The 27404-nt window shown below is 39.7% G+C and overlaps 1 protein-coding gene across 2 annotated transcripts; it reads left to right on the top strand.

Annotated features, from left to right (window-relative positions):
• Nucleotides 1-277: 277 nt before the first annotated feature.
• BBS2 (Bardet-Biedl syndrome 2) lies at nt 278-26811 on the top strand. 2 transcript variants are annotated; one of them, XM_081273103.1, is made up of 17 exons: nt 278-573; nt 7065-7296; nt 10913-11034; nt 11251-11313; nt 12148-12225; nt 13924-14028; nt 14110-14196; nt 16981-17116; nt 17350-17489; nt 18364-18508; nt 18594-18765; nt 19128-19257; nt 21334-21465; nt 21951-22088; nt 22752-22864; nt 25453-25601; nt 26337-26811. In XM_081273103.1, exons 1-17 carry the CDS (start codon nt 457-459, stop codon nt 26441-26443), a joined length of 2166 nt encoding a protein of 721 aa, XP_081129229.1. In that variant the 5' UTR covers nt 278-456; the 3' UTR covers nt 26444-26811. The 2 variants fall into 2 exon arrangements, with proteins under 2 accessions (XP_081129229.1, XP_081129228.1); XM_081273102.1 differs by having other exon boundaries at nt 279-573; nt 7065-7292; nt 10909-11034.
• The last annotated feature ends 593 nt before the right edge of the window (nt 26812-27404 follow it).

The raw sequence follows: 27404 nt of genomic DNA, 5'->3' as shown, positions 1-27404 counted from the left end.
AGCAACTGAAAAGTCATAGACCACCAGGGTCTGCAGGCTACAGACTGGTTGTGCTGGGAGGTGACGCCTGCGGGGATGCACTGGCTCAGATCCGGCCACCGCAGACACCTGGGTGGAGTTGAACCTCAAACAGGCAAGTTACAGCAGCCAAAGACGTGACTGCTCTTAGGAGAGAACAGAGCTCCACTCCTCCGCGGCGCGAACCACCGCGCAGCCGCACTCGGAGTGAGGCGGTACCTGCGCAGCCGCACTCAGAGCGGGGCGGTGTCTGCGCAGCCGCAGAAGCAGTTGGGTGGGTGCGTGTAGCTGCGGGAATCGGCGGCGGGGCGTGCGAGCTTGGTTTGGGGCCTTTTCGCCTGCGGCCGGAGGCATCGGGGGCTGGGCGGGTCTTGTCCCCGCGCCCCTCGCCAGCCTCGGGCGCCAGCCCACTACAGAGCAGCCGCCGCCGCCACCATCATGCTGCTGCCCGTGTTCACCCTGAAACTGCGCCACAAAATCAGCCCCCGCATGGTGGCTATAGGGCGCTACGACGGGACTCACCCGTGCCTGGCGGCCGCCACCCAAGCGGGCAAGGTAACCGCTCCCACCCGCTTGAAGCCTGGGCCCGGCGCCCCAGGATCTCCGCGGGCCGCATCCCCGAGAGCCCGCCTCTTGCGCCGGCCCCGCCCCGGCCCGGGTTGCCTGGCAACCTGTCGTAGTCGCGGTGTAGGAGTCCATCCTGCCAAGAGGAGTAGGGAGTTCTGATTGTTTTCTGATTGTCAGGACATTGGTGGCGTGGCTGGACGAAAAAGGAGCTTAGGGAAGGGAAGTCTTCAAAAGGAAAAGGGCTTGGCTAGGATTAGCTGTAATAGCTGACCCTAGAATCCAGCCCGGAGCCTCTGCTTGTCGCTTGGAACTCCTTGCACTCTCACACTGGTTGGGAGGAGAAGAAAGAGAAAGGCCTGTAGATGTCCCTGAATTAAATTCAAGTTGCTCTTTGTGTGTGTGTGGTTCTGAAGATGGAAATCAGGGCCTCTCGTGATTGGCAGGCCCTGTACTACTGAGCTGTATCTCCAACCCTCAAATTGCACTTTTGATCCTTGGCCAGGTACATGCAGAGTTTTCCCCATAATATATTAGCTAAGCATTATGTGCTTACATATATGCCAGATACTCTGCAAGAGACATGGTCATTCAACAGTCATCAGACTTCAACTGAACACCTCTGTTATGCTAGATTCACGGATGAAATTGGAATTCCTACTTTAAGAACGCTTAAAGTGTAGAAGGATGTCAAACAATGTATAGATCAAAGCCCAATGTATTGGTGGAGGCATGCTCAAAATACATGAAATACAGGGTAATACAAGTACAAAGCCTTATTACATTAATTACCTCAGCATCTTTGCTACAAGATTAAGGGTAGTAGCATAGCACAGATGTGTGGATCCTGGCTCCATTAATTGCTTCATGACCTTTGGCAAGGTACTTTGTAGTAATTTAGGGTCATGAGGATTAGATAAGTTAATACATGTAAAACCCTTGTCATATAGGAAGTGGTCACTAATTGTTACCTTTTATTTTCTTATTGTGATGCCTACCTTGCTGATTAGATAATTCAGGGAGGTTCAAAGCAGCGCCTGAAGCCACTCAACTGGAAATTGGTGAAATGAGATTATAGTGCATGTTCTCTGACCCAGTGTGCATTTTATAGCTAACATTTATGTAATGATTTATAGCTTTCACAACATTAAATAAAAACTTTAAATACATGTTTTGTTACATCATATGATATACATACCTTTGGATACATAAGTAAAGAGTAGTGATTCCCTTCCATTAAGGAGTAAAGCACTTAGTGCAGGGTCTATATATGATGTTAATTGTTGGGAGGCATTAACGGATCCCCAAACAAAATTCACATTAGTCCTGCTGTAGGTGTACAATGCCTAATTTGAAGGCTTATCATGCTTGGCAGTGTTCTTAGCTTTTCAGGTGCAGTGGTTAATGTGACAGACAAGTTTCATCCCTTTGGAGTCTATTACCAGAATTACTTGTGTGTGTGCGCGTGTGTGTTCATGGGAGGGAAAAGAAGTGGAGGATGGGGATGGTAGGAGCTTGCTATTTTAGATGGGGTAGTCAGTGAGGCCTCTTATAACATTTGATCAGAGATTTGAAGGAGATGAGGAGACAAGCTCTGGATATGTGGAGTAAGTGCCTTGCAGGCAGAAGGAGTAGCGAGTGTAAAGGCTTTGGTGTGTTCCAGGATGCAAGGAGGTTGTCAGGATGGAAAGGAATGCCGAGGCCCTGAGGTGAGCAGGGCCAGCCTTGCAGGCCACTGTAAAGACCTTGGTTTTTATACTGAGTGTGTTGGGAAGCCACTGAGGGTCTCAATAAAGAGGGTGATAGGATTTGCTGTATGTTTTAGGTAAAGTGATTCTGACTGTCTGACTGGTATGTGGAGGATGTACTGGGGACGCAGGGAGTGTAGAGTGTAGGAGTGGAAGCAGGGAGCCAGGCAGGGGTTCTGTGGAAGCCCTCACATTAAACTGTGACCTAGAGTGGAAGGCAGGGACATTTGATTCTAGGATTGTTTATGAAGATGTCAAACAACAGAGGATCCCGTGCTCTGTGTAATTGAGTACTTTGTTTTTAGAACTTTAAATAAATCTGGAAAGTTCTAATCTTTTATATGGAGACTTAAAAAATAATTGGTGATATCTTATGATTCACATAACATGTAAATGTAGTCTTTAAAAACAAACATTCCTGGCAAGGCTAAAGCCTACTCTGACTACTAGGGCCTTCATTTCTAGAAACAGAACTTTGTCATATCTTGGCCTGAGCAAGCATATTTTATTTATTTATTTTGAAAAACTTGTTTTTCTTTTTTCCCAAACAGAGTCTTACTACATTATCTGGGCTGTCCTTGAACTTGTGATTCTCCTTTTTAGCCTCCCTAGTAGCTGGGATTACAGGCACATGTCATGGCACTTGGCCAAGGGTATTTAAGAAGGGGTTCCTTGCAATATGAACTTAGTGTTTTCCTCTGGGAACATATTTTCCCTCACCATAGAGCTGGTGGTGTGGGCGGGATAAGTTCAATTTACTTTTCCATCAGCTAGAACAAATGATTTATGAACTTCAGACAGTCTTTAAGAATCTACAAAATAGGGAGTAATCCATTTGTCATATGACTAAGCTTGGCTTTTCCTTGTCTGAAGGGACAAGTAGTTCTCCCTGGACATTCATATTTGTGTGTGCAGAGAACAGCAAGAGAGGAACAGGGAAGAACTCTGACTCTTGGGATTCTTGTTGACTCTTGGCAAAAATCACACTCCTTCCATTCTAGTTAACAATGAATGTGGGAGCCAGGAGTAGTGGGGCAACCCTGTAACCCCAGTGGGTTAGGAGGCTGAGGCAGAAGGATTACAAGTTCAAAGCCAGCCTTGGTAACTGAGCAAGTCCCCAAGCAACTCACGGAGATCCTGTCTCCAAATAAAACATATAAAAGGGCTGAGGATGTGGCTCCATGGTTAAGCACCCCTAGATTCAATTCCTAGAACCAAAAAACAAAACAAAACAAAACTCAATAACTGTGGGTCCCCTAAGTTCTTTCTCAGCAGATCTAACTAATAGAAGACTGCAAAGAAAGGGGAAAGGCTATAATGATTTTTTGTTGTTCTATTTTTATTTCATTCTATCTCGGTTTTGTTTGGTGTTATCTTGTTGGGTTGTATTATAGTAGAAATATGGGATCAGAAATTAGTAAAAAACAAACCGAAAGAGTGTTAAGTAAATTGTTAGAGGAAGGAGGCATCCCAGTACAGAACTCTTATAAAAGGAAGTGTGATGTAGTTAGAGCTTGGGTTCTAGAGTGTGACAGGCTTCATGTTTTCACCCTGTCACTTGAGTCTTGAGATCTCAGGAAAGGACCTTCTCTCCTCTGACTTTGTCTGTAAGTTAGGGGTTGGTGTGAGGATCAAATTCAATTAGTGTTTGCAAAAGCATACTCACACAAAAGAGAACACGAAGGTACTGTTCAGCAGCTGCATGTGTTTTCTACATATTTCTAGTCAATTCTTTTGAAAATTATTTTTTGTTGAATGTGCTACTTTGTATAGGTAATAATTTAAAATTACTACTCTTTGGATTTATATCTAAGAAATTAAATATTTATTTAAAATTAGTGAATTTGATAACCAGAAAGAGCCCAAGGGATTTCTAGTCCAGTGGCTTCCATCCTTTCTATTATTGTATTGGCCTCCATGTAGTTTTTAAAACAAAACAAAACAAAAAAACCTTTATTTTATTTATTTATTTATGTGGTGCTGAGGATTGAACCTAGTGCCTCACCCATGCTAGGCAAGCACTCTACCACTGAGGTACAGCCCCAGCCCCCATATGTAGCTTTTTTAGACATTGAAAATTTCTCCAGTAAAATTTTAATACTACATTCATACTGTGTTTCTCTTTGTATTGTGGCCCTTTGGAGGCCACAGTTGTTTTTTGATTTGTTTTGTTTTGTTTTAGTACTGGGACATGAACCCAGGAGCACTTTTATTGCTGAGCCACATCCCCAGTTCTTTTATTTATTTATCTATTTATTTATTTTTAATCTTTGTATTTATTTATTTATTTTTTATGTGGTGCTGAAGATTGAACCCAGTGCCTCACACATGCAAAGCAAGCACTGAACCACTGAGCTACAAACTTAGCTCTATTTTTTTTTATTTTTTATTTTGAGACAGGGTCTCACTGAGTTGCTGAGGCCAGCCTTGAACTTGTGATCCTCCTACTTCAGCCTTCTGAGTTGCTGAGATTACAGGTGTGTGCCACTGTGCCTGGTGACAAGACATTCTATTATTTAACATCTTTTCACCTCAAACCCAGTTACCCATCTTGAGAGTAGTTTCACCCCTCCTGAGAATACATTTTTTTCTACTCCAAAGCTCCTTTTCAGAGATGAAACCCAAGGAAGTTGAATGACTTACACAGTCACTCACATGATTATATTTATGAAATTGAACCTTTCAAGTTTAATATCTTTGGACAAACTAATTCTCTGTCTTACTAGTATAGACAATGAAAAGCTCTTCAAGAAATTTGATTTCTATGACACAGCTTAAGTTTATAAAACATTTTCAAACTACTAGACTAGGTTAGAAAGTAAAGTTATTAGGTGTTTGGAACAAAGTATACTAAAAGAAGTGTCTGTTCTGCTTTCTGTGATCTTTTGGGTGTGTAACAATCCTACTGAAGCTGGAAGTAGCTGCCTGTGTGTGGATGGGGGAAAGGCTGGTCTGTGAGTGCTGGGGTGTCCTGCCCTGGTGAGCGGCCCGAGCCTTGCCTCACGTGTTCTTCACAAGGCCAAGAACCTCCAGATTTCATAGTTGATAATGACTGAGGGTTACCGTGCACAGAACTGGGTGTGAGCATCTTAAGTTTTTTTTTTTTGGTTATTTTATTTTATTTTATTTTATTTTATTTTATTGGTTGTTCACAACATTACAAAGCTCTTGACATATCATATTTCATACATTAGATTGAAGTGGGTTATGAACCCCCAATTTTACCCCAAATGCAGATTGCAGAATCACGTCGGTTACACATCCTCACTTTTACATAATGCCCTATTAGTAATTGTTGTATTCTGCTACCTTTCCTATCCCCTACTATCCCCCCTCCCCTCCCCTCCCATTTTCTCTCTCTACCCCATCTACTGTAATTCATTTCTCTCCTTGTTTATTTTCCCATTCCCTTCACAACCTCTTATATGTAATTTTGTATAGCAATGAGGGTCTCCCTTCATTTCCATGCAATTTCCCTTTTCTCTCCCTTTCCCTCCCATCTCATGTCTCTGTTTAATGTTAATCTTTTCTTCCTGCTCTTCCTCCCTGCTCTGTTCATAGTTGCTCTCATTATATCAAAGAAGACATTTGGTATTTGTTTTTTAGGGATTGGCTAGCTTCACTAAGCATAATCTGCTCTAGTGCCATCCATTTCCCTGCAAATTCTATGATTTTGTCATTTTTTATTGCTGCATAGTACTCCATTGTGTATAGATGCCACATTTTTTTTTTTATCCATTCATCTATTGAAGGGCATCTGGGTTGGTTCCACAGTCTAGCTATTGTGAATTGTGCTGCTATGAACATCGATGTGGCAGTATCCCTGTAGCATGCTCTTTTAAGGTCTTCAGGGAATAGTCCGAGAAGGGCAATAGCAGGGTCAAATGGTGGTTCCATTCCCAGCTTTCCCAGGAATCTCCAAACTGCTTTCCAAATTGGCCGCACCAATTTGCAGTCCCACCAGCAATGTACAAGTGTACCCTTTTCTCCACATCCTCGCCAGCACTCATTGTTGTTTGACTTCATAGTGGCTGTCAATCTTACTGGAGTGAGATGGTATCTTAGGGTGGTTTTGATTTGCATTTCTCTGACTGCTAGAGATGGTGGGCATTTTTTCATGTACTTGTTGATTGATTGTATGTCCTCCTCTGAGAAGTGTCTGTTCAGGTCCTTGGCCCATTTGTTGATTGGGTTATTTGTTATCTTATTGTCTAATTTTTTGAGTTCTTTGTATACTCTGGATATTAGGGCTCTATCTGAAGTGTGAGGAGTAAAAATTTGTTCCCAGGATGTAGGCTCCCTATTTACCTCTCTTATTGTTTCTCTTGCTGAGAAAAAACTTTTTAGTTTAAGTAAGTCCCATTTGTTGATTCTTGTTATTAACTCTTGTGCTATGGGTGTCCTATTAAGGAATTTGGAGCCCGACCCCACAATATGTAGATCGGAGCCAACTTTTTCTTCTATCAGACGCAGAGTCTCTGATTTGATATCAAGCTCCTTGGTCCATTTTGAGTTAACTTTTGTGCATGGAGAGAGGAGGGGATTCAGTTTCATTTTGTTGCATATGGATATCCAGTTTTCCCAACACCATTTGTTGAAGATGCTATCCTTCCTCCATTGCAGAGCATCTTAAGTTTTGTGGGAGATAAAAGTGACTTGTTGTTAATGGTGATATCTGTTAATAACCTATTTTTTTTATATTTTAAGGGAATGTAATTAACTGTTTTTGTTTAGGTTTTTATTCACAATCCTCATACACGGAGCCAGCATTTCAGTTCATCCAGAGTCCTCCAGAGCCCCCTGGAGTCTGATGTTTCTCTTCTCAACATTAACCAGGCGGTCAGCTGCCTGACTGCAGGAAAGCTGAACCCTGAGCTTGACTGCGATGTCCTTTTGGTGGGGACACAGACGAATCTTTTGGCTTATGATGTCTATAATAATTCAGATTTGTTCTACAAAGAGGCAAGTATACCCTTTATAACCATAGAATTCCATTACCCAATGCCCAACAGTTTTTATGCTTGAAGGAGATCACGTGTTTATTTTGGTTTGCTTATTTTGTGGCTGTTATAGTGGAGTTAAACAACACAGGGAGTTTTCCACTCACATCTTTCTGTACTTGGAACTTATTTGGTCATGGTTGGAATCACTTGGTGACACTCACCTGGTCTCTAGAGGTTCATCTGTGACAGCACCATCTATCAATACCTATTGAGAATTCAGCCAGGAGTGGAAGCCAGCAAGCAGGTCTCCTGGTGGCCTTGCATTGCAGTTTAGTACAGTAGTTTGTAGGAGAAACCCTGACTGTAGTCTGCCATCTACAGGCTGCTACTACTTCAGTACCCAAATTAACTCATATTTGTTATAGGAAGTATAGGGAAACAAAAAGGAAAAAAAATCCCCATAGTTTATTGACTTAGAAGTAACATTTAGTTCTTTGTTTATCCAGGTATTTTTGTTTAGTATATGTAAGTATGCGATCATACTATATACATGCAACCTTTTACTTTATTTTTCCTATAATAGCTTTATTAAAATATAATTCACTCACCAGATAGTTTTCCTACTTAATAGGTATAATTAATTGGTTTTTAGTTTATTCTGAGTTTAACATCCATCACCACAATCAGTTTTCATCTGGTGATTCAACCCAGGCCTTGCACATGCTAAGCAAGTGGTAGACACTGTACTAGATCCTAACCCCTTTTTTATAGCTTTAATTTTTTTTTGTTTTTTTACTTGTAGTTATACACAATACCTTTATGTTATTTATTTTTATGTGGTGCTGAGGATTGAACACAGTGCCTCGCACAATTAGGTGAGTGCCCTACTGCTGAGCCACAACCCCGGCTTATTAACCTCTTTTTTAAATTTTATTTTGAGACAGGGTCTTGCTCAGTCAGTCAGGCTGGCCTTGAACTTAACAATCCTCCTGCCTCAGACTCCTGAGTAGATGAAATTACACATGTGTGCTACCATGCCCAGCAATTTTAAACATTTTTTATTACTTCCAAAAGAAACAAACCCCATACCCATTAGTAGGAACTCCCATTTTCCTTTGACTTGCTAACCTTAGGCAACCAGTAATGTTTTCTGACTCTGGAAATTTATGTATTCTACATATTTCATAAATATAGAATCATAAGATGTGGTCTTTTGAGACTGGCCTCTTTTTCTTAGTATGTTGTTTTCCAGGTTGATACATGTTGTAACATCTAACAGTACTTCATTCCTTTTTATGGCAGAATAATTTTTCATTGTATGTATATGCCACAGTTAATGGGCATGCCAATTCCTGGCTATCACGTGTAGTCTTTTCTTTTACAAATTATTAGGAACATCTAATACCATAAGGTCTATATATCATTCTTTTTGATTACTGTAGGTTTATATATCATTCTTTTTGATTACTGTAGGTCTATATATCATTCTTTTTGATTACTGTAGGTCTATATATCATTCTTTTTGATTCTATAGTATTTCATTATGTTAACATATATAATTTATTTTACCTGAAATTTATTACTGAACATTTATGTTATTTTCATTGTTTATCTGTTATAAATATTACTAAGATAAGCATATATATTGTCACTTTTCTGATTATTTCCTAAGGATAAGTTCCTAGAAATGCAAATGCCTTTTTTTATATTTTTTAAGGAGGTAAGGTGTAGATATAGTGAAATGCATAATCCTTAAGTTCAATGAATTTTGATCCCTGTAACCAATATCCCTGATAAAAATGTAGAACATTTCTGTCACTTAGAAGATATTGTTGTATCTTATTCCAGCCAATTCCTGTTCCTCATAGACATTCACTGGCTTAGACTTTCCTGTTCTGAACTTCATACACATGGAATCATGTTGAATGTACTCTGGTCTCTGGCTTCTTTGACTCAACATACCTACAAGAGTTGTCCATTGGTTTACCTGACTGTGGAGGCTGGCAAGTCCAAAATCTGCAGAGTGGGCCAGCAGGCTAGAGATCCAGAAAAGAGTAGATGTTGAAGCCCAAGTCTGAAGGCAGTCCGAGGGCAGAATCCTTCCTTTCTTGGAGGAGGTCAGCCTTTTTTCTACTAGTCTTTCAGTTGAATGGAGGAGGCCCGCCCCCATTAGGGAGAGTGACCAGCTTTATTCACTCTACTGATTTATATGTTAATCTCCTCTAAAAAAATGCAGCAATATCTGGAATACTGTCTAACCAAATATCTGGAAACTGTAGCCTACGTATGTTGATGCCTAAAATTATTATCACAAGGACTCAGCTTATAGTTGAAGAATCAGAACAAATTAAAAATTTAAATGAAAAAAAAAAGAAGAAACACAATTGCTGAGTTAAAAACCTTTTTTAATGAGATTTTTTGATAGAGATTGTTAAATTACTTTCTAGAAAGGCTACTATTTTTCTACCCTGCCCTTAGAATATAAGAATATGTATTTTAATATATTCTAATATATAATATATATTTATGTTAATATATATGATATTATATATATTCTAATATATTCTAATCAACAATGGATATATATTTTTTTTTTACAAAGAGTTTGCAGGTTTTTATTTTCTTGTTCCTTTTGTCAGTAGGGTTTATTTTGCTCAAATTGTATCATACAGTAATTATTTTAAAATCCCTTGGGGAAAAACTGTGTAGACAGATCAACAATGGATATTATTGTTCTTTTTCATCATTTCATCCAAAAAGTCAAAGAAATCGAAAAAGGATATATTGTGAGTGAACATTTTTCATGTTCATTAGTAAATATTATTAGTATTTTTTTCTAGTGAATTTCTTTTTTTTTTACTTAGATGTTTACTATTTTCTTATTTGTCTTTTGTTAACAAACAAAACTTTAAATATAAATCTTTTAAATATAAATCATTTAATTATAAATCTTATATGTTACAGTTAATTTTTTTTAACTCATTGCTTACCTTTTAACTTTTTCCCCCTTTGCTAACTTGCCATTTTACAGTTTTAATTTCTTATGATGTCTTTCTTTATAACCAGTCTCTTCTTTATGTTTTTTCTACTTATTTTTAACATAAGTAAGGATTATTTTCCTGTGTAATAAACAGTATTTACAAAGTTGTCTTTGATTCTTCCATAGATAAGATATGTTTATGTAGTATATTCAAGAATTCTGGAGAGTTGGACTAGAGGGGTTTATTTTTTATTATTATTTATACTTTCTAGTAACTTTAAAATGAGAAAGACTACTAGAAAGAGAATTGGGCAATAGTATTAAAAATATTTCCATCCAAAATGGTAAACTGAATTACAAAATTTGGATGTTTAAAAGCATTGGTCCTCTAGAGAATTTGTGCTCTAGAACTTGGTGATCCTGGGGAGCCCTGGATTATTGTAGTGTCTTATGGTATGAGAGCAGGGCTCTGAATTGACCCTGGCTCTCTGCTCATCCTTGCAGAAGCCACAGTGGCTGCCCAGTCAGGAGACCATGTGGATTCTCCCAAATAATGACAAAGGAATTTGAATATTTGAGTAAAAACACAGGTGTATGTTATCTCCAATGTGCCTGCACATTACTGTATTTGAGATTATGTGTCTTGTCTTCTTAGGTAGCAGATGGGGCAAATGCCATTGTACTGGGGACATTGGGAGATATTTCCTCTCCTCTTGCCATTATTGGTGGAAATTGTGCTCTGCAGGGTTTTGACCATGAAGGAAATGATCTCTTTTGGACGGTATGAAGAACTAAACATTCTTTTTGGCATTTTTACTTTTAATTTTATGTAACCATTGACTGTATTAAATAATAAAACATAAAATACAACAAAATTTGTAATGTTTCACAAACGTTAAAAAAGGGTGGTTTGTATAATCCTCCCCTTCATATTGCTAGTATATTTTGATTGAATCTTTAATAAAGATGATTTAATGATTTTTGTTTTCATTTTTAGGTTACTGGAGACAATGTTCATTCCTTGGCCTTGTGTGACTTTGATGGTGATGGAAAGAAAGAGGTATGTGAGGGAGAAGATGATACTTTGTATGTTGAGCTAAATAAGTTGCCCCTGACGGTGACATTAGTGTGGAGAGAAGTCTTAGTTTTTCATGCCTGATTTTGGAGCTCTGTTACCTAAATGATGAACTTACTGGCCTCATTGGTCTTTTTCCTCTCTTTTGAACAATAAATCACTTGTCAACTAGATTGAACAGTACATCTAATACAGAGGTCATGGCAATCGATCAAGGAAGTTTTAAAAACACAGGAGAGAGAAGGCAGAACAGTTAGAGGGGAATCTGTCATATTTAAAATCTTATAAATTGCTTCTGATATTCTGAAATCATATTAATAATTAGTTTTCAATTTTGGCCCACTTTTTCAGTAATATAAAAGTTTTAGAGATTGTTTCTTAGCTTTTTAAATTATTCTAATAATTACTCAAAATTAGCTTCTCGAGCAGTCTGCGCATGTGAAGCGCTATTTTTGGCACTAACTTAGTCCTCCTGTCCATGGACACTTGGCTCTTGTGTTTGAAACAGGGTCTCCCTCTGCAAGCAGGGAAGGTTGCTGAACTAGGGAACATTCTGAAGTACAGGGCAAAAGAACATGTCTGGCAAGATGTGCCTCCCACATGGGAAGATAAAATGTAGAGTAGCTACTTTTTCTTCACTGAGTCTGTTGACCCTCAACCCTGCCATTAGAGAGGATCTTCTTGAGCATTAGATTATTGGAGGATTGGGACTCTTGGGTGGTGGTAGCAGCAAAGTAATATGAAATCTTTGTTTTATTTATGGGAATTTTGCTGTGTTCATTTCCTGAACTAAATGTATATGGTTTCCCTTCACTTTAGCTTCTTGTTGGATCTGAGGATTTTGATATCCGAGTTTTTAAAGAAGATGAGATTGTGGCAGAAATGACAGAAACAGAGGTAAGAAGTACCACCTTAGCCTTGGGCAGATCAAGCAACAAACCTAACATCAGATGAGGGTGCCAGGGCATCTTTTTACAGTCCAGAGGGTTTTAGGATAAAAACTTATTTAATCATACTATATGCTTTATATAATCACAGTTATTAAAATGTAAACTGATAGCTATGGATAGAGAAGAAACGAAGGAGAGAAATTAGTGCTACAGTAGTGGTGTGGACAGGTGTGTCTGTGCAAGGGTCCTGTGGTATAAATATGTGCTTTTCCAGAAGGAGGGTCCTTACTGTTCATTAGGCTCTTGAATGGACTCATAACCTCCCACCCCCTAGAACCACCCCAAACAGCTAGAGAGTCACTGGCCTGAAGGTGCTGTATCCTCCATTTTTGTATCTCTTTCATTCTAATTTACAGTAAATCTTTTCCCATTGGTAGAAGTCATTCAGTTTTGCTTTCTTTAGATTTCTGTTGTTTGTCAATACTGGATGTGAGGAGAGTGTAATTCTCTGAAACACTTTTCAAGGAGAGGAGACGTTGAAATAGAGCTAGAGATTAGCAGGAACTTGTTGCTCCTCAAGTCCACAAAAGAAAGAGGCAAATGAACTAAAGAAATACTAAAGGATCTATGCAATCTGGGGCTGAATTTATGAAAATATGGACTTTATAAAATTGTTCATCTGCATAGCCAATTTCCTCTCCTCTTGGTTTGGTTTTGCTTGCCGTTCAAATATCTTTTCCCAGATCAGCAAAATCATGATTCATTTGGCAGTTGAACAGAGCTGAGTATTGCCAGGAGAATGCCTTGAGCTAAATAATTCTGGATTCCTACACAGTACTTCGTATTCAGAGTTAAGTGGAGTAGGTGGTTTTGTAGAAAAGCTGTAGGTGTAAAGGAAATTACATAACTATTCTCTGCTTTATACAACTTATTTCTTAATATCTATTGTATTAGGGCCAGAATTAGAAAATAGATCTGCAGGATCATAGATATCATTAGTTTTTGGATTTAACTTGAAAGTATAATTTTGTTTAGTATCTAAAATTTTATCCTTTTAAGGATGTTAAATCCTTGTTGTAGTCCTGTAACTATTTCTGTATAATATATACATTCTGTATATTGTTACATACTATACAAACCCACTTACTCAGATTTTCAGTTTTGAAAGGATTATACTTTATTTTACTGCAAGCAAACAATTATGTCATAGAAAGAAAAGTATAAATGTAAAAATTAGTCAATTGTAGATTAGAATTATTTTTAAAATTTAGACTATAGTAGTAACTGTTTGTGCTGGGGTTGTGGGTCAGTGGTAGAGCGCTCGCCTAGCATGCCTGAGGCACTGGGTTCATTCCTCAGTACCACATAAAAATAAAATAAAGGTATTATATCCACCTACTTGTGATTTGCCTTAGCTTCCCAAGTAGCTTGGATTACAGGTGTGCACACTACCACACCTGGCTCATATGCTAGTTCTTGTGTACTTGAAGTATATATTCCTTTTGGGACAAGGTCTTTCTAGTTTCTTAGACCTCACTAAGTTGCTGAGGCTGGCTTTGAACTTGGGATCCTCCTGCCTCAGCCTCCTGAGTCTCTGGGATTACAGGTGTGCACCACTGCACCCAGTGGCATATAGTTTCAAAAACTACTTCATATTAAATTGAACCTTAACAAAAAGATGTGGTTTATGTGTTATTTTTTGCAGATAATCACCTCTCTGTGTCCCATGTATGGCAGTCGATTTGGTTATGCCCTTTCCAATGGCACAGTTGGAGTTTATGACAAAACAGCTCGATACTGGAGAATAAAAGTAAAGTCATCTTTTTCTATTCATGCAGTTTATATTTCAGTATCAGAGACTTCTGTACTAATTATTGAAATTCCCTTTCAGTCCAAAAATCATGCCATGAGTATTCATGCTTTTGACCTTAATTCTGATGGAGTGTGTGAACTGATAACCGGTTGGTCGAATGGGAAGGTGAGTGTAAATTAGCGGTTTGTGTGTAGTTCTAAGTAATAACGTTGTGATAAAGGCTGCAGACCTAGAATTGTAACACGGAAACAACCCTGACTTCCTTGTCTGGGTTTTCAGATTTAACCTCCCAATCTTTCCACACTTTTCTTCCTGCTACATAGTGACTATCCTTTTAGCCTTGTAAGCCCTGCTTGAGAAAAATCTCCTGGGGGGTTCTTTCTAAATCTCTTCTTTGAAAGAAGGAAAAGCCATCAATCAGGTTGCCTGTAGGTATAGGCCAGTTGGGGGGGTGGGGTTAATCACATAGTAATAATGAACTGTCTGAATAGCTCTTTCCTAATAAATCTTTAACACTGACTGAAAACTTAGAATTAATGAGAAGAATCAGGTTAGCATATTGTTTTCCCAGCTATCACTTCAAAGTAAAACCCCTTTTTCTTTCTTTCCTTTTTAAACTCAGATCAGAATTTCTTAGTCTTTTGGCAAGTCCAGATTGTCAGAAACTGTCTCAGGAGCTGCCAGGTCTCCATGGATACTGTGCCCTTGCTTTCTTCTCTGTCAGTGTTGGGCTGCCTGGAGGGGATCAGCTAGTTCCGTCTTTTGTCTTTCTTTTTCTTTACTTTGGGCCAGCACCTCCAGTCTTTCTGTGGTGTTACATAATGAACAGGTTCTAAAAAGTTATTAGACTGTTCCTGCTCTTCTTTTTGGGCTTGTCCTTGGTGTGGGTATTCAAAATCATAAGTGAAGGCTGTGTCATTGTTTATTAAGAAGTAAAAGTCCACAAAATGGATGTCTTAATTTATGTGGGCTGTTTTAACAAAATACTACTTTTAACAAAATACTACAGACTGGGTGGCTCGTAAAAAGCCGAAGTCTATTTCACAGAGCTCTGGAGGTTGGGAGTCCAAGGTCAGGGAGTGGCAGATCTGTGGTCTGGGAGGGCTGCTTCCTCACGGTTGGTTTTCTTCTTACTGTGGCCTCACGTGGTGGAAGGGGTGGAGATCTTTCAAGGACTCTCATGAGAATGAGAGTACTGATCCCAGGCGTGAGGGCAGGCAAATTTTGGGGAGACACAAACATTAAAACCATAGGAAAGTACTATATTCTGGGAGAATATAAATTATGATTGATTCAAGAATTACAAAACTACTTGAGAAATTATTAAAAGTTACTTCTAATTACACTTTGGACCTAGAGTTTCATAGTTTAATTCTTTCAAAATTTTAAGGATTTTTTTGTTATATAATCTGTTCCAAAGCATAAAAAAAGATAAGAAAATTATGAAATCATTATATAAGTGGAAAAACTGATTATCTACACTTAACACAAATAGTCTTGAAAAGGCAAATAAACAGATGCAACTTGTGAATGTAGGAGTAGAAATACTAAAAAAAATACTACTGGCCTGTTAACTTTGTCTTTAGTAGGTTGTTTGTTGAGTTGGAGGTCTGTCCTCTCCTGCAGGACAAAACTTCCCTGTTGGATAAGCAAAAGAAGTGACTGTCCACAGAAGGACTTATTTGTAGTCCTTCTCAGCTGCAAACTTAGTAATATGGCGATGCAGTGCTAAGGCTATTCGATAGCTAGGCTTTCACAGGGAAGAAGTTCAGTTCAGCCCCAGTTAGAGGGGTATTTTAATATGCTCAGAGCTTTGGTAAAACACCAGCATTCCTTCCTTCACCAGCTTTGGTCATCATAATCTTCAGGCTTACCTGATGTTGTTAGAAATGACACAAATAAGCTGGACACAGTGGCTCACACATATGATCCCAGCTCTTTGGGAGGCTGAGGCAGGAGGTTCACAAGTTTGAAGTCAGCTTCAGAAACTTAATTAGACTCTGTCTCAAAATACAGTACGAAGGACTGTGGGTGTAGTTCAGTGGTAGAGCACTTAGCATGTGTCACTTGCCTAGCATGTGTACAAGTCCCTGGGTTCAATTCCAGGTACCACAAAAAAAAAGAAAAGAAAAAGAAGTTACATGCATATATACCCTGGACAAGGAGTAGTCTGTGACCTAAATAATTTTTTGGTTGCAAAGTTTTCCCTAGAAGAATGTATACGAAAAGACAAAATAGTGAATGGCAGTGTCATTGAAATGACACTGGTTGCTCTGCCAGATATTCCGTAGCTAGCCTTTTGTTTATGACACCCGTGTCCTTACCTGGGCTTAAATCATCATTTTGAGTGAGCATCTATGATTGTTCTTTAGATGCCTTTGCTTCTGATCAGTCAGTGATTTATTTGATTTATTCCTGGGAGGAAGAGAAACAATGAGGATAGGAGTACTGAGTCTGGGCAGTTTGTGTGGAAGAGTACACTTCACAAGGTCGTTGCAGAAGGTGGTATGGGAGGGGGACTGGGTGGTATGGTGGGGAACTGGCCTCGCTTGGTGTTTACACTTCAGATACAATGATATTTGGTATTCTTGGATTTCAGGAAGGTAGGATTTTTATAGAGAGCTGACATGTGCCCTGGACCTATGTGGCAGGCCCTGTTCAAGTGCTTTACGCGTGCGAGTTCTTTCTGGCCTCCTTAGGACCCCGGGAGGTCTCAGTGCTCTTCTTTCCCTCGAGTCTGGTTATTGATCTTCACATGAGACCAAGCACAGAATGGCTAAGACACAAGGAGAAGCAGTCACGGAGAAGTCACAGACTTCGTGGAACACTTTAAAGACTGCTTGACTGAATGACCTCTAAAGCTGGGTTTTATTTCAAAACCTTGTGCTGCTGATGGTGGTATTTTCAAACTGTGGCATAAGTGACTTTAAGTTCCTGTTTTATTTTTAGGTTGATGCTCGAAGTGACCGAACTGGGGAGGTCATCTTTAAAGACAACTTCTCTTCTGCCATTGCTGGTGTGGTCGAGGCGGATTACCGGATGGATGGCCATGTACAGTTAATCTGCTGCTCAGTGGAAGGGGAAAGTAAATTGAGTTGGGAAAAATTCTTGAAAAGTCACTTTTTCAATTTGGTTGGGTCAAATGCCAGGAAATTCTACTCTAAAGTATTTATGCTGAGTTTTAATAAGTCCACATCAGTTGGGAAGATGAGAATTTCAGTTTTTGGTTTTTAAGAGCAACTAACTGATGACCTAAAAGTAGATATGGCTGTACCTGGGGTGGTCCTCCGTCCAGTGAGTGTTTTTCCCTCTCTTCAGTCCGGGGCTACTTGCCAGGCACCACTGAGATGAGGGGAAACCTCATGGACACCAGTGTGGAGCAGGACCTGATCCGAGAGCTGAGTCAAAAAAAGCAGAATCTGTTGCTAGAACTCCGTAACTACGAGGAAAACGCCAAGGTAGGGACTGCTGGGAGGGGAGGCAGAATCTGAAATGCCGAGACTGACCCCGAGGATTGGCAGGTGAGGAGAAGGACCGGGTCAGGGCTGGCCAGGGTGCGGGCCTCCTCCTGCCTGTCTGCAGAAGTGCAGGATGCGTTAGCCTCTCTGCCAGCGCCAGAGTGACAAGGCCATGCATCTGTTGATCTAGAAATTCCACTTTCAGGCAGGTGATCTGTAGAAACATTTGTCAGGTGAATAGCTGGAAGGAACTTAACAGTTTATCAGTGACAGGGAGTACGTGCTGGGGAATTAATAGCTGCTCAAAAAATGAAGTCAATATATCTGGACTGATATGGAAGGGTATTTGGGTGTTATTAAGTAGAAAAAAAGCAAAAACAATATGTATAGAGTGTCTCTTTTATCATTTTTTAAAAACTATACATAAATTGATAACTAAAAAATACGAGTGTGTGTGTCCACCAGCCTGGCAGGAGATGAGCAGGAGTGGGCTTTAGTTTATCCTGTCATATGTTACTGGTTGGAATTTGGCCTATCAAGTGAGGTTTTTTTTTTGGGCTGCTGGGGGTTATAAAATGTTAGGGCTTTGTACATGCTGACATGTGCTCTACCACTGTCATTTTAAAGAACATGAAAAGCATGTAAAAGGAACAGTGAGATGCAGGGAACCATAACGACAGAAAGGGCGAAGGGATGGGTGTTTCCCACAGGGCCAGGTTGGGCAGAGGCACACTCCTGAGATGAGTTCTCTCGTCCCTCTGACTCAGGAGTAGATGATGGGGAGTCTGTACTTTGAAACCAATCAGCCACATTATTTAAAATCGACATTAGTTCACTGTTTTAGTGACAGGTTTGGTGGGTGGGTGTTTCCTAGGCTGAACTGAGCAGTCCACTGAATGAGGGCGATGGGCAAAGAGGCATAATCCCGGCCAACACCAAGCTCCACACTGCGCTCTCCGTCAAGCTGGGGACTGAGAAGCAAGCTGCTCACGTGGAGTTGTGCATCTCTACTTCAAATGGTGAGCCGGTGTTTGCAGTGGGCTGCCAGGTGCTGGTGCCGTCGCGGAGCAGGGCTGGAGCTGCTGTTTCTTCTCTTCCCTGCAGACACTATCATCCGGGCAGTGTTGATTTTTGCCGAGGGAATTTTTGTAGGTGAAAGCCACGTGGTACATCCCAGCGTTCACAACCTTTCCAGCTCCATCCGTGTCCCAGTTTCACCTCCCAAGGATGTCCCGGTGGATCTGCACTTGAAAACCTTTGTGGGTTACAGAAGCAGGTGACCCTTTACAAGTCACTTAGAGGAGGGCAAAGTTTTCCATTGTGCAGGCATCCTCTGGGGCAGAGAAGACATTTGGTGGTTCCAACTCCCAGTTAGTGTTTCCCACAACCTTTTATTTCCCTAATTTGAAATCTTTCCAAATTAGGAAAGTGCTGAGAATCAAACCCAGGGCCTCATGCATGCTAGGCAAACACTCTACCCCTGAGCTATGTCTCCAACCCCTAACATTTTATAAATATATTTATTTGGGGCTGAGTAGGTATGTGGCTCAGTAAAGTGGTCACCTTATTTTCTGGACCTTGTGCTTTGAAATAACACTCCACTCAACACTTCTCTTGTGTCCCTTTGCTTGGCCATAGCACCCAGTTCCATGTATTTGAATTGACAAGACAGCTCCCCCGATTCTCTATGTACGCACTGACCAGCCCACACAACGCCAGTGAACCTGTCAGCTATGTTAACTTTATCATTGCCGAACGGGCACAGAGGGTAAGTAACTTATGCTTTTCTTCAAATTGGAGTCCTTTAGATGTTACTTTGTAGAAAGGGGGAAATTATATGAATTATGTTGGTAACAGCAAACATTATTTGAAAGAATTATGTAGTGTGGAGGCTGGGATTGTGGCTCAGCGGTAGAGCTCTCGCCTAGCACGGGCGGGACCAGGTTTGATCCTCAGGACCACATAAAAATAAAGGCATTGTGTTATGTCCATCTACACCTAAAAAATAAATATTAAAAAAAAGAATTATGTATGTGATTTGGCTTGTAACATGTAATAAAAATATTGCTGAAGTATCTTCTTTCACTTTGAAAAAAATACATTATTTGCATAATCCTTAATTACAAATGAATTCTTACCAGTTCTTAATTTCTCTCTTTCTTTTGTTATGGTCTTAGTGTGTATGTCCTTTTTTAAAATATTTTTTAGTGGTAGTTGACACAATACCTTTATTTTATTTATTTATTTATATGTGGTGCTGAGAATTGAACCCAGGGCCTCACACGTGCTAGGCAAGCTAGGCAATTGCTCTACTGCTGAGTCACAACCCCAGCCCCAGTGTGTTTGTCTTGACTTAGTATTTTGAGAGGAACTTACATCAAGATGCAAAGAGAGAAGCTGGGTGTCCTGGTGCGCACCTGTAGTCCTCGCTAGGGGAGGCTGAGGCAGGAGGATAACTTGAGCCTAGGAATTCAGGGCCAGCCAGGGCCCAGTCTCTTCAAACACACAAAACAAACAAACAACAACAAAAGATGGAGAGTGGGACATGGAGTTGGGAGCATTGTTTGGGGTTTAAGTGCTACCTTTTTTTTTTTTTCCTTTTATGTGGGGCTGGGGATTGAACCCAGGGCCTTGTGCACGTGAGACAAGCACTCTACCAACTGAGCTATAGCCCCAGCCCTTAAATACTACCTTAATTAAATTTTAAATAATCTTGGGAAGTTCCCCTCACCAGCCTGAGCCTCAAGTTCCTTATCTGTAAGTGAAGGTGTGTTGTCTACCACTAAGGCCCCCGAGGATACATGAGTGGTATGGCGATGCCTTATTAAGTTGAAAGGACTAATAAACAGACTTCAACTGTGGCCAGGTCTCAGAATTCTTGGTGAGGCTTTTTAATTACATGGATTCTCAGGCTCCTGTATTGCCTGTGGAATCAGAAACTCCATAGGTGGACTCTTCCAAAGGCATCAAGGGATTCTAACATGGAATCTGTGTTGTAAGCCATTGTAAAATATTCTTAACACTAAAACTCCTCACGTGCAAGTGTCCTGTGTTTGTGTTGTGTGCGTGTATATTCTTCACTTGAATTTTTTTTTTTTTTTTTTTTTTTTTTTTTTTAAGAATAGAGTGGAGGGTTGGGATTGTGGCTCAGGGGCAGAGCGCTTACCTAGTATGTGTGAAGTCCTGGGTTCAATCCTCAGCACCACATAAAAATAAATAAATAAAATAAAGATATTGTGTCCAACTACAACTAAAAAAATAAATATTTAAAAAAAGAAAGATCTCATCATTAGTTTAAAAAAAATAATAGAATGGAATAGTTTTAAGCTGATTACATTGTCCAGGATACACCCCCAAAAGAGGTGTTGTATAAACAGAATTAACACTGTACTTCTGTCATTTGTACGTTGCATTTAAGATTTTGTCTAAGTAGAGAATACTGTAAAATCATGTCTTCTGGGGGTCAGACATAATCATGAATGTTACTTAAGAATATGTGTGAGAGCCGGGAGTGGTGGGGCCTGTCTATCCCAGCAGCTCAGGAGGCTGAGGCAGGAGGATTATGAGTTCAAAGCCAGCCTAACAAAAGCAAGGCACTAAGCAACTCATTGACACCCTGCATCTAAATAAAATATAAAAAAGGGCTGGGGATATGGTTCAGTGGTTAAGTGCCCCTGGGTTCAATTAAAAAAAAAAAAAAGTAAAATGTGTATAAGGAGGGAAAAGGGAGTGTGATCAGTGTTCTCTTGGTGAGGATGAGGTATTTAAACTGAGGGAGAAATCTTCCTTCTGTAATGACTGTACTTTAAAAAAATGAAGTTTGTTTCATTCTGCTATTTTTTAGATTGCTATATGGCTCAACCAGAACTTTCTGTTACCAGAAGACACTAACATTCAGAATGCTCCATTTCAAGTATGTTTCACATCATTACGAAATGGCGGCCATCTCTACATAAAAATAAAACCTAGTGGAGAGGTACTGTTTAATGTCAAGGTCGTTCATAGATTTCTCATGTGCTGTTTAACCACTTGGTGCAAAGTGAGGCGGATGATTTCAGTGCCAAAAACCAAGTGTTGTAACATAGTCTGTTAGTATTACCGTTGTAGACCCTGGGGTATAATCTAGAAGAGTGGTTCTGTCTCCCTCTTTCCTTTCCTTCACCCCTTTCATGTACATTTTGGGTAGGGTTGGGATTACAGATGTTCATAAAAGCATTTTTTCAGTCTTTGAATAGTCTTATCACTTATTTTATAAGGCTAGAGGATTGACTTTTTAACTACCCACAGGGAATAAAAAATGTTTATAATTTCCTAAAGGATTAATAACCCTTATCTCATTCATTGCTACATATAAATATATGCTCAGAAATTGTGTTAACTATGGAGAAATTTATGTACTGATTCAGCCAAGTTTGCCTGTTGTCTGAGGATGCTAACCTGGCCTGTTTTTTTCCTGGATAGATCACAGTAAATACTGATGATATTGACTTGGCTGGTGATATTATCCAGTCGATGGCTTCATTTTTTGCTGTTGAAGACCTTCAGGTAGAAGCAGATTTTCCTGTCTACTTTGAAGAGTTACGAAAGGTGCTGGTTAAGGTGAGGGTGCCTGGTGGCTGCATCTGTGAGACTGTGGTCTCTCCTAGTTTGGAATGTTTCGGTTAATGAATGAGGCCACAGATGTACTTACGTGATAATCATGTTCTAAATAATTGTTGTAAAAAAATTGAACTAGTATTAGTATTGGAGACTTTAAAGGATTTCTTTTATAAGAGTAGGTTATCTCTTGACCACCCTATTTTCTTTCTTTGTTTAGGGGGACACTTTTAAAAATATACATCATATTAACATCTTCCTTTGCTAGCTCTTCATCTTATCTGGTTATATCTTCTTTGGTCTTCAGTTTATTGCTTTCCAAAAACCCAAGAGCAAACCAAGGAGGATTGTGATTGTCCCCAAAGTATAAAACCATTCTCACCTCAAATCCCTTAAATGTCTCTCTGTGTGTTGCTAGGCCTCAGTGCTGAAACACAGTCAGAGCCCCCCTGCAGTGTCATATGGAGGCCACAGAGACTAATTATTTTGTTGAAGAGGAGATGAATGATAGGAAGTATTATTGCGATTATGAATATATATGAAAATGGTATGAGTGGTCAGGGAAAGAAAAGGGCCTCTGCATGTAGTGGGTAGTGTCTTCCCAGTGTGTCTAGTTTTCAAGAAGTTTACAAGACCCTTTTAATTCCCGATGTTCATGTTCTCCAGGTGGATGAGTATCATTCAGTGCACCAGAAGCTCAGTGCTGACATGGCTGATAATTCCAATCTGATCCGAAGTTTGCTGGTCCAAGCTGAGGATGCTCGTCTGATGAGGAACATGTGGGTATTTGCCTTGCAAGATGAAACATGTGAGCAATGGAATAGCAGCTCCCAGATGCTGGGGTGGGGAGGGGGTCCTCGATTGATACAGTGACTTTGGAAAATAACTTGGCATTATTGGTAAAGATGAAAATGAGTATGCCCTAGGACCCAGAAATTCTGCTTCTTGTATATATCCTAGAGAAACTTGTGCACATATAAAACTAGGATATTTATATAAGACTATTCATAAAGGTATAAGAATCCTATATTAGTCTGTTTTCCATTGCTACCAAAAAATACCTGAGGCTGGGTAGTGTATAAAGAAAAGAGGTTTATTTAGCTCATAATTTTGGATGCTGAAGTCCAAATAGTATGGCAGTAATTCTGATGAGGACCTCTCTGGCTGTGTCACCTAATGGCAGACGGCCTCATGCCAGGAGTACCTGCAGGAATGAGATCACATGGAGAGAGGGGAAGCCAGAGAGACCAGGGAGGGGCCAGTGTTGCTCTTCTATAACAACCCTCATGAGAGAGCTAACCAGGGTTCCACGAAAACCACCTAGTCCTTTCTGACTGAGGACAGCACCACTAATGACCTTGTACTAGGCCTCACTTAATAAAGGTCCTACCAGCTATTAACATCGCCACACTGGGCGCCAAGCTTCCAGCACAGACCTTTTAGGGACACAGATTACATCCCAACCACAGCAAATCCCAAAGTGGGAACAGTCCGAACTAGCCTCGGCAGTGTAATGGATAAATGTGGTATATTCATACAGTGGAGCAGCGAGAGTGGGTGAGTGTCCCTGGCACAGAGCATGCTCAGATCCCACATACTGGATACTGAAAGAGGCTTAAAGAACATGTACAGAATGCTGATTTTTTGGCAGGGCATACTGGGGATTGAACCCAGGGGCAATTCTGCCACTGAGCTGCATCGGCAACCCTTTTTAAAATTTTGAAAAGTTTTTAAGACAGGGTCTTACAAAGCTACTGAGGCTGGTCTTGAACTTAATGATCCTCCTGCTCATTATTCTGAGTCACAGGGATTACAGGTGGCACCATCATGCCCGGTGCATCCATTTATATCATTTGGAAAAGGACAAAACTAAACTATATTTCCCAGGAAGCATACGTAGATGATAAGACCATAATGAGGGACTTGGGATGCAACTCAAAGGTAGAGCGCTTGCGTGGCATGCCATGAGGTCCCTGGGGTTAATCCCCAGCACTGCAAAAGCATAAAGGGAGAGAGGAGGAATATAATACAGTATTTTCTTCTAGGGAGGAGAAACTGTTTACAAAGAACAAGTTGGGAAGCTTCTGGGATGCTGGCAACATCCTGTTTCTTGACCTCCTTAACAAGCACTTGTTCTCTGAATTTTTCTGAATATGTAACATTGTACAATTACAAAGTTAAAAAAAACAATGACAAATGCATGTTTAGCCTCTCTCTTGCTAAGGTGCAAAATTCATCTTCACAGTGAAATATATTGAAGCAAATTCAGTAGAAAATGAGTAATAGGTGAAGCTTATGCATCTATTTTAGAGGTGAAAGTTCAACCAGGATGTTACTTGTGCTTTTTTTCCTGAAAGGCCTGAATTATTGATAAATAATTAAAATAGTATTGCTCCGAAGTAAATAATTTTTAAAATGATTGTATTGAGTTGAAAATTTCAAACATACAAAAGTAGATTGAATAATTAATTATTTCCTTTATAGCACCCACCTAGCTTTAGTGGGCACCAGCTCCGGGCCACTGTTCTTTTCTCATCTCTATACTTACTCTCTTTCATTCCCAGGCACTGCATTATTTTGAAACAAATTCTTGACCTTGTCTAATTTCAGTTATAAATATGTCAGGCAGTAGGCCTTAAAAAAATATGTGTAAAAGGGGCTGGGGTTGTAGCTAGAACACTCACCTCACATGTGCAAGGCCCTGGGTTTGATCCTCAGCACCACATTAAAATAAATAAATAAGTAAATAAAATAAAGGTATTGTGTCCAACTATAACTAAAAAATTAAAAAGAAATGTATAAAAAAACCCCAGTGCCATTAGCTCACTTGGAAAAATAAAAAATAATTTCTTAACGTTAAAAAAGATCCAGTCAGTGTTTAAAACATTGATAAAATATGAAGATGAATCTGCTAACAATATTAAGAATAGGTCACTTTTGAATAATGAATATTAATTGGATCCTGAAATATAGCTCATCACCCTATTCACAGCACTCTGGACTCAATAGTTCTTAAATTTCTAAATCTAGAACAACTATGGACCAATCACCAAGAAAGACCACTTGTCTTCTGTTTATATGGAACAAATAGGATATTTTGATGGAAACTTCTCAATGTTTTCAAAGCAAACTTTAAAAACTCCCTCATTTTAATTAAAATACAGCTAAAAATGTGTATTCTCTCTTTTTTTAAATGTAACTAAGACACTGACAAGTGTTTCTTTTTCTGTGATATTGGGGATCACATCCTGGGGCCTCAAGCATTCTAGGCTGGGGCTCTGTCACTGAGCTGCACCCCCAGCCCTATAGGGATTTCTAGGCCCAGCACAGTAAGACAAGTGATGTTAAATCATCTTGATTTATACAGGAAAACAATGAAGAATCGCTATATGGAACTCTATGATCTTAATAAAGACTTGCTAAATGGATATAAAATTCGCTGTAACAATCACACTGAACTATTAGGAAATCTTAAAGCAGTAAATCAAGCAATTCAAAGAGCTGGGCGTCTGCGTGGTAAGTCTTTTCTCACAGCACTGTAATTGTACTTTTTTGGGTGAGGATCACTGAAGATGCTGGTAGCTTCCATAACTCATTTTGGGGCCTGGAGTAGCATACCCTAATGGGGCAACAGCGGCTCATCTCTTGAGCTTCTGTCCGTTGCTTGACATTAGTCTTCCAAAGGGAAAGAATCCTTCAGCTCCTTTTCTGAGATCTTTCTGCTTCCTCTAAAGAAAGACCTAGTGTTTATACCCCAAAGGACTATGGAGCCCTGAAGACCCAATTGGAAACAGAGACTGAAAACTAATGAGTTGAGTATCCAACTTAAAATTTTAGAAAAGAACAATAGAATAAATCAAAGGAAACAGAAATACAGCTAGATTTATATCTGAATTCTGTTTTGGGCCAGTGCTTTGACACCTTTATGATCTTACTGGATGGACGTGAGCTTTGATTCTTTTCTACTTTGGGTTTTGTAGATTTGAGATGGTCTCTAGGTTTGTTTTGTGACCTATTCTTAATATTGTTAGCAGATTCATCTTCATATTTTATCAATGTTTTAAACACTGGATCTTTTTTAACATTAAGAAAAAACGCCAAGATTACAGTTTTAGGGAGCATAAATTAGTAAAATTTGTTTATATGACTCTTCTCTACCCTAGTTTTATGTTGTTTTAAAACTGGCCTCTACTTGCTAATTCCACTTATATTGTCTCGGGATGTGCTGACTTTATATTCCTTCTCATACAGTTGGAAAACCGAAGAACCAGGTGATCTCTGCTTGTCGGGATGCTATTCGAAGCAACAATATCAACACCCTGTTCAGAATCATGCGGGTGGGGACAGCTCCTTCATAGAGAGGAGGAAATAGGGAATAAGTTTCTGGACAGAAGGTTTTCCCTAACACTCTAGGCGGGTATGCTTTGGGTCACATCCTGGTGAACCAGGGTGCTAAGGATGTAAAACAGCCTTGGTGAGCTATACAGGCTAAAGACAAGGCACTGCACCTGAGAACCGTACTCCCTTTCTGTTTTTAGATCAATTGTACTTGCTAGATCTGTAGGAAGGAGGGCAAGTACATTTTAAATGTCAGGGCTTCAGAGTCCAGTTTTTGTTTATGTAAAGTCGATATATATTAGGTTTTTCCCCTTAAAATTGTAATTGAATTTGTAATTTTCAAATAGATTATCTACTTTTTCGTTAAAATTAAAACATATTGGACTTGGTTGTTGACTGATTGCAAAATGGTATCAGAATTACGTAAGTCATTTGTATTTGGTGGAGAAGAACAAAAAATGTAGATATTCAATTTTTTTTAACTGAAAAGTGAATGTAAACCAATCTATATTAAAGAAGAATTAGCTTAGTTGAGTTAATGGCTGCTGCTTTAACATCTCAAAATTTATGACTCATTTTTATCATACAGGGATTTCTGTATAGAAACAAACCTAAGGAAAATGGTTTAGGTGCATGTTCACTGCATATAATGGAGGCCCTTGGGCTTCAGAGGCTTCCTTCTCTCGAGTGGAGCCATATTGGACAAAGGGCTGTTCTAGGGCCTTGCAGTTATTTATATCCCAGCCAGTAGAAAAGGGGGAGAGTGAGGAGGAAATAGGCCTCCTTCTGCTGAAAGCTTCGGTCGGGAAGAGCAGTCACTGCACTCACACTCCACTGGGTAACTTGGCCACAACTGCAAAGGAGACCAGGAAATGCAGTCCAGCTGAATGCCAGCTTACGAGGAGAAAGTCAACGTGCAAAGGACAGTCCCTTCCCAGGAGGTAGAATTCTGGACTGGCTTAATTTTTGTAACAGTAATTA

Source organism: Spermophilus citellus, assembly GCF_964194105.1.
Source record: "Spermophilus citellus genome assembly, chromosome: 18".
In the NCBI taxonomy this organism is placed as follows: Eukaryota; Metazoa; Chordata; class Mammalia; order Rodentia; family Sciuridae; genus Spermophilus; species Spermophilus citellus.
The sequence above is the reverse complement of the archived record's forward strand: the minus strand, read 5'-3'. Positions and strand labels throughout refer to the sequence as shown.

Coding starts and splice junctions, on each gene's coding strand:
- BBS2 (XM_081273103.1), top strand. CDS start 457: ATGCTGCTGCCCGTGTTCACCCTGAAACTGCGCCACAAAATCAGCCCC. Junction 18,766..19,127: donor TTTGTGGGTTACAGAAGCAG/GTGACCCTTTAC, acceptor GCTTGGCCATAG/CACCCAGTTCCATGTATTTG. Junction 25,602..26,336: donor AAGAGCTGGGCGTCTGCGTG/GTAAGTCTTTTC, acceptor CTTCTCATACAG/TTGGAAAACCGAAGAACCAG.